The 7,629-nt window shown below is 41.9% G+C and overlaps 1 protein-coding gene across 1 annotated transcript; it reads right to left on the reverse strand.

The window, feature by feature from the left end:
- Positions 1–3,099: 3,099 nt before the first annotated feature.
- Positions 3,100–7,029, reverse strand: LOC105927401. Its single transcript, XM_012864135.3, has 4 exons — positions 6,347–7,029; positions 4,328–4,696; positions 4,104–4,228; positions 3,100–3,995 (listed from the first exon to the last, which is right to left on the reverse strand). Exons 1-4 carry the CDS (start codon positions 6,420–6,422, stop codon positions 3,822–3,824), a joined length of 744 nt encoding a protein of 247 aa, XP_012719589.2. The 5' UTR covers positions 6,423–7,029; the 3' UTR covers positions 3,100–3,821.
- Positions 7,030–7,629: the final 600 nt, after the last annotated feature.

Raw genomic sequence — 7,629 nt, forward strand, 5'->3', positions numbered from 1 at the left:
CATAGCATAGGATGCATATCCTACCTGCTTCATGTGTTAGAATTGACCCAGTCATGGGACTTCTTAAAGAGGTGAGAAAGTAGGCAATGTAAGTCCACTTCCAATGTAAGATATCGTCATAGGAGATCATGTTTTCCCCCATTTTTCCTCTACTCTTTGCTTGCATAAACACCAACCTGATGCAGGCTTGAGATCTAACCACCACTTCTAAAGGACAAGCTGGAGTGGACCACTGTTTGACCGCAGTATGTGAGCACATGGGGCTGTGTTTCTGAAAGGCTGGTCTGTAGTACCCAGGGGTGGGCACAGTTATCTGCAAACAGATAATTTTGGAACTAACCCTACCCAGCACACTATTGTTCTTGCTAAGTTTAGAAAATATTTGTGGCGTCAGCACTGTTCCCTGCAGTGCTCTTGTACCCATGCACCGCAGGGAACTGTGCTGGCACCATTTCTGTTCACCCTCTCCATCAGCTCCCCAGGTTGCCAACTTCAGAGGTTCTCTGATGACTCTGCCATACTCGGTCTCATCAGGGATGAGGACGACTCAAATCCAGATAACTGATGTCGAGATAGTGAACTCTTATAGGTACCTGGGTGTTTACCTGAACAATAAACTGGACTGGAGTCACAACACTGATACAGGAAGAGTTAGAGCAGGACTCAGGTGGAGGATTTTTGGAGAGCAAAGAAGCGCTCCTGCTGACCTTCTTTAATTTTATGGTGTCATCAGTCATCTTCTATGTACATCTCCACTGATCCCACCCACCCAGGCAATGTGCTGATTGCCCCTCTCCCAGGTAAACGTTTCAGAAGCCTCAAAGCCTAAATAAATAAACTTAGGAACAGCTTCTTCCCAAGAGCTGTGAGGGCAATCGCCCCCTGATGTTAGACTGCAGTCCAACGCTTTAAAATCACCCCACTGTTACTAGCCCACCATACGTTACAGTCACCTTAATGTTACTGTCTACTGTCACATTATTATCTCAGAATAGTTAAATGTATATTTCTGTAAATGAAGCCTCAAAACATCATTGTTCAATAAGCACCGTACTACCTCATTATTTATTATCTGTGACTCATGAAGGACAACTACTCCATACAAACTTTTGAATCTTCATCTTTTAAATGTTTTAATCTTTTGAACGCTATAATGAGAAAACAGAACAATAAACTGCAACCCTTACAATACACTGTTAACCCTTACAGTTCATTGCCTGTTTGTTTGTTTGTCTTTTTTATGTGTACTCTTAGCCGGAGTGGCCAAAAAGAAATTTCACCACGGTAGCACGCGGTGACAATAAAGAATCTTCGAATCTTTGAAGTTCAGTTTCACCTCTCCAAAAGATTTTAGCGGATTCCTTATTTTACTGTGGACAATAGCATTTCGAGCAGGATATTAGAAACCCTGAAAGGTTTCAAAATAAGATTTTATCTGATGAACTCTGATCTTGTTATAACAAGATGACAACATGACTCCAAATGTATCTACCTCTCAAATTCTAACTATTTTACTTTGACCGTGGCTGTTCTTATTATGAAAAACGTTTCTAGATAATTCTACAATATGACGCTAACAAGCTGGCCCATTTTAGCAACTGGTGTGTAGGTGATTTCCCACGTTTAAACAAAAACATAGGAGTTTTGCATCATTGATCACCTTCTTCTTATCACAGACAACCAGCTTACATGTGTGAGGTGTCGGTGCGTTGCCCAAATTCTCACATATCTGCGGTTGGTTTCAGGTCTTTTGCCACAACACAACCACTACACCTCAGTGTGTTAAACTGGCATTTTATGTGACAGACCAACAGAAAGGAGTAGATGTTTGTGAAGTGGAAGGGAAATGATGCAAGGTTTTTAAATGTGGCTTACATCGGTACGGAGACCCGCTGCATGAATACGTCACACAGCATCTGTTCACTGTCATCACAACTATAAGCCCTTCGAGGCACGTCTCTACCTCTTGCTTAAATTTCTTCCATTTAAAAAAACAAAACGTATTTCATGTTTCCTCCAGAAATATCTCCCTCACCTGGTTTACCTTGTTCCTTGATCTTTATGCTGTTTTTTGTTAAATAACTGTTATTTTCAAATCTTCTGGGACTTTTTATTTATATTGATGTTAAATGAAATTCAAATAGACTCTGTTAACAAGGGCACACATATGTCTTGATTTGTGTTTGTATTTTATGTGTGATTTCTGATCTGGTGTCTCACCAAAATGTAATTATGACAACATATTTGACAATACAGACTCTTGGATTGGTTGTTCTTGGTGTTATTTAGTGGTATTAGAGTAAATGTGGCTGAATACAAATAAATGGCACACTTTTCCGATTTTATTGGGAAAAACAAAACAAGATTGTGCATAATTTTACCTGTAGCTCACAATAATGCACTTGTTTATGTCAGTCTGTTACATACAAATCCAACTAAAAAACACTGAAGATGTTACTGTTTGCAGGCATGAATACTTTTTTAAGTCACTGTAAGATCAAGAAACCTTCAACAGCTTTTACTGAACCTAAATGAGAAACAACGCCGTTCTGATCGTTTTGTTTCGATACAGACCAGCACCTTCATGTGTTGTTTCCAGATAGTTTGTGTACAGAGGAACAATACAGAGCGTCCTGACCAGCTGCATCCCTGCCTGGTATGGGGCCTGCAACACCTCAGCCTGGAACTGTGTAGAGAGAGTGATGAGGACAGTGGAGAAAATGATCGGGAGACACTGCCAGACCAGGGCTCAGACAACCATAAAATACCTCTTCTACCCCCATCATGGATGGTTCAGCAACTTCAAAGGCAGAGCAACCAGATTCTGCAACAGCTTCATTCCACACATAATAAGACAGCTAAACTCACAATAGTCCCCCCTCCCATACATACAAATCTAGTCACTTTACATGGTCACTTAGTAACTATACTCTGCATTATCATATGGTCCATTTATTGTGGCAAAGCATCTCACTGCTACATATACTTGCACTATTCCTATGGTCCTACACATAACTTTTCTGTACATATAAAATGTATTTTTTTGCCACCACATTCATGACAAATGACCAATACTTACCTATATATATATAATGTTTCTTTTGCAGTGACATTTCGCTCAAATGCACATCATGAATGTGCAGTTGAATAAAGTCTGTCTAATTCTAAGTAATGCTGCACAAAAAGTGCAATGGTGCCTGTTTCACTCTCTAAATTAGTTTCAGTATTTGTAACATTTTCTCCCCAACCTGATTGTTAAATCGTAGATGGATATTCATCTGAACAGAACCCAGCTGTGCAGTAACGCTTAAAATGCTTCGGGAAGTTCTTAAAGACTCTTCGAGGCAACTTCAAGGAAACACTTTTAATCTATTGCACATCTTGAAATAGGCAAAAGGTAAATAGGTCATATTCATTTCAGACTTTCAGACTGATGTACATTCAAAACTTAATGGGTCAAGCAAACCTACAATACGAGCAAAATATTGAAAGGAGAAAAAAAAGCTGGCTTTGCAGTTTTAAGTCACAAATAGAGCTCTCTCTCTCTCTCTCTCTCTCTCTCACACACACACACACACACACACACACACACACACACACACACACACACACACACAGCCTCGCTTCATTCAGGATGTGGTAGCCGAGACACATTTCTGCAGATAAAAACAGTTATTTGTGTCTAAAAGGAAGTCAACGGTGTTGCTACAAGCTGACTGAAAACATAACCAATTCCCTCCACTATTTTCAGGCGGAGTAGTTTTCGCGGCCTTTGCTTGCAACCCTTAGATTTTATCATCAGTTTGCATTTGCTCGGGGCATCACAGATTGCCCCAGCTGCCGTAGTTGTTGGTGGACGTCATCATGTAGGGGCAGTGGTGGACGTTCTGCTGCTGCAGGTAAGGGTGCTGAGGCTGGCTGGGTCTGGGAGGTCGTGAAGGTCTTGGAGGTAAGGGAGGAGCGTAAGGCCTGCCTGGTGTGAAGCGCTTTTTAAACTGTGGGAACGCAACGAGATCAATCTGAGCACATGCTTTCAAACTCTTAGTTGGTGCATTTTATTTTTATTGTTTTTTTTTTTTTCAATCAGAGCTGGTCACGCTTACCCTCGTGCACCTCACCATCACTGCTCCGACGAAGATGAGCAAAATGGTGGTACATGCGGCGATGCTTAGGCAGATCAAGGTGAGATCCACAGTGCTGTTGCTGCATTCTGTCACGGGTCCATCCTCTGTGATGGAAAGAGTCAAACAAGGGCGTTTTTATGCACAAGAACATGTGTTTGTGTTACAGCTTTAAGGAGATGAGGAGGCACCGCGGTTCATCTCACCTCTAACGATGATGACGGTTCCATTGCTGTCCAGGTCAATGTGTTTGTATGTAACTTCATCAAGATATGTCCACCTGCAATAATACAAGTCTGTGTCTTCCAGCCCTAGCAGGGACAGCTGTAGCTTGAAGCTGTACTTGACCCCTTGATTTGGCTGCTCTTCGGTTATACCAGTTCTGTTTTTGAATTTCTCCGCTTTAGTGTCCTTGAAATATTTTCCATTTCGAAAGCTAAGGTACAGAATTTGCTCATCTTTGAGGAAGTGCCTTTTTAGAGAGAGGCCGACAGGCCTCTCCAGGGTTGTGGTGCATCTGATCTCAAGCGACGAATTGACCCTCACGTTTGAAATGGACGAGGGGGTTTGGAAAGCTGCCGGAGAAAGAGATGGACTGTCAGAGACCATGTCAACTTCACAGTGATGGATAAATAGTTTTCAATATAAAATAAGTGTTATCTGATCAATAAAAGTTTTTTGTGTGTGAATTCATAAAAAATCATAGATGTTTCAGCTCAACACCACTTTCACTTAACTTCACAATCATTACGTGGATTATTTAATAACATTTCATGCGCTCAGTTTTAGTCATTACATACATTCTGCTAGGTGTCTGAGCCCCTTGGATCTGTGAAAAAGTGGGAACCTGATACTTTGCCTTGCAAAAGGATTTATAATTCACTTAAAAAAAAGTCACAAATGAAAATTTGAAAAGGGTGGTGTGCATTTGTATCCGGTCCCTTTGGGTCAAAATTTGTGGAACTACTTTGTGCTGCGATTACAGCTGCAGATCCTTTGATGTTTCACTGTCCAAAGTTCACCGACCTTGAAGTACTTGATTCTATGACCTTTCAGCTTGTGGTCTTCATCCGAGTCAGTGAATGACAAGCTGGAAAGCACTGGTCCTCTAAAGTTGCTTAATAACGCTCCAAGCGTGACTGGAGTCTTCACCTCACATGTAGGGACTAAACCCGTTGACCATTATTCAATAGATAGCATCTAGAAACAGCAACATTGACATCTTGCCACCGATTCTTAATTAAAGGCTAAGGTGTGTTCAGCAGGATGTATGGCGTTAGTTTTTTGTCACACAAAGTGTGTTGCAAGCCAAAAAGTTTTACTTTGATCTCTTTTGATCAAGAGCACCTATTTCCATATGTCTCGGATGTCCCTTGAATGACTTATGGCAAACTTTAAACAGATAATTCATAAAGCCTGGATTTATGGAGATAACAACTTACAGTAGTTATATCAGATTATTTTAAATGAGCTGTGGATCTCTGCAGCTCCTACAGAGCTACAGTGAGCCACTTGGCTGCTTCCCTGGTGAAAATAAAGTTCGTAGTTTGCTGTACTCTTTCCATTTTTGAATTTTTGATGGTGTTCCATGAGGCCTTAAAATCATGGGATATTGTTTTACAACCTGGCACCTTTTTACACTTCTCCACAGCTGTCTCCCTGACCTGTGTGCTGTGTTCCTTAGTCTTCCTGGTCTTGTTTGTTCACTAGTTTTCTCTAACAAAATGAAGGTTTCTCTGTAGATCATACTATACACAGGGGGAGTCTGTTTTCTAATTTGAGGGCTTGTGAAAAAAAAAATTGGCTCTGACTTTTATCTGAGGATATCAAAGTAAAGGAGGCTATATACAAATGCAACCCCACTTTATTCAGATTTTCATATGAAAAAATAATTACAATTATTTTGCAATTATGCACTGCTTTGTGTTGGGCATGAGATTCCAACCAAATGCATTAAGATTTGTGACGAGATCAATTGTGAACTTGTTTATTTTTTTTGCAAGGCCCTGTCCACATGCAACCCAGTATGAAAAGTACCAGCTCGACCTGCAAGTGTACTGTCACCGCTGATGATTGCATGTGCACGCTGGCAAAAGTATTGAAGTTTGAACATCCTGCCCCAAAGCACGCAACACCTTTCTTCAAAACCACAGGGAAAGATGAATCCAAATCATTAACTTTCTTCAGAAACTAAACCCACAACTTGATTTTCAAACCAAACTCACCCGTCCAGGTTTCCAGTATAACCCCAGCCGGCATGCAGAGTAGTCCCAACACACAGCTCCACCACTGGGCTTTCATCCCGAAACAGAGGCTCCGGGCAAGCTGCCACACACACACACACACACGGATGCCTTCAGTCTCTGTTGCAAGCTTCAGAGACTGAAGAGGGTGAAGAACGCCTCATCTGTGGTTAGCAAAGGAAACTGTACTGACTCTGCGTACCGGCTGAGCTCTAAAGGGTGTGGGAGTGTTTATGCTGCTGTCGATCAAAGGCCTGGAAGCTTTTGTTATTGACATCTTTGCTTGGAGACATGTTCCATCACCTGGTCATGGGTTCAAGTAGGAAGCTGAGTTCACTCTCACCGCATAATAAACGCGCATCTCCTGAAGAAAAGCTGAGTCCGCTTTCAGAAGCTGAGTTTGTCTCCGCAGCTTCAGTTGAAATCTCGTTGGAACATTTTGAAACTTCAAGGGGACGGAAAAGGAAACGTGTTGAGAACAACCGTCGATGAAGAAGAGATAATTTCCCTTAACACACAACTTAAAAACATCCTTCAGCTGAAGATCATGTTTTGCAGTTCTTGAAACAGCAACTTCCCAAGACCACAAGGTGAGAGTGATAAGATGGAAGGCCATAATCTGACCTGTGTAGGACTAATATATCAGCACAAAAAACACAGCAGTGCACCTTATACAGCAGAAATACATACACTCACCGGCCACTTTATTAGGTACACCTGTCCAACCGCTCGTTAACACTTAATTTCTAAGCAGCCAATCACATGGCGGCAACTCAGTGCATTTAGGCATGTAGACATGGTCAAGAGAATCTCCTGCAGTTCAAACCGAGCATCAGTATGGGGAAGAAAGGTGATTTGAGTGACTTTGAACGTGGCATGATTGTTGGTGCCAAAAGGGCTGGTCTGAGTATTTCAGAAACTGCTAATCTACTGGGATTTTCACGCACAACCATCTCTAGGGTTTACAGAGAATGGTCCGAAAAAGAAAAAACATCCAGTGAGCGGCAGTTCTGTGGGCGGAAATGCCTTGTTGATGCCAGAGGTCAGAGGAGAATGGCCAGACTGGTTCGAGCTGATAGAAGGGCAACAGTGACTCAAATAACCACCCGTTACAACCAAGGTGGGCAGAAGAGCATCTCTGAACGCACAGTACGTCAAACTTTGAGGCAGATGGGCTACAGCAGCAGAAGACCACATCGGGTGCCACTCCTTTCAGCTAAGAACAGGAAACTGAGGCTACAATTTGCACAAGCTCATCGAAATTG

Source organism: Fundulus heteroclitus, chromosome 10 (genome assembly GCF_011125445.2).
Source record: "Fundulus heteroclitus isolate FHET01 chromosome 10, MU-UCD_Fhet_4.1, whole genome shotgun sequence".
In the NCBI taxonomy this organism is placed as follows: Eukaryota; Metazoa; Chordata; class Actinopteri; order Cyprinodontiformes; family Fundulidae; genus Fundulus; species Fundulus heteroclitus.

Excerpts from the sequence above, each read along its gene's own strand:
- LOC105927401 (XM_012864135.3), bottom strand. The coding sequence starts at position 6,422 with ATGAAAGCCCAGTGGTGGAGCTGTGTGTTGGGACTACTCTGCATGCCG. Across the intron at positions 4,697-6,346 it reads TATACTGGAAACCTGGACGG|CTTTCCAAACCCCCTCGTCC; the intron begins GTGAGTTTGGTT and ends TTTCTCCGGCAG. Across the intron at positions 4,229-4,327 it reads AACCGTCATCATCGTTAGAG|AGGATGGACCCGTGACAGAA; the intron begins GTGAGATGAACC and ends TTTCCATCACAG.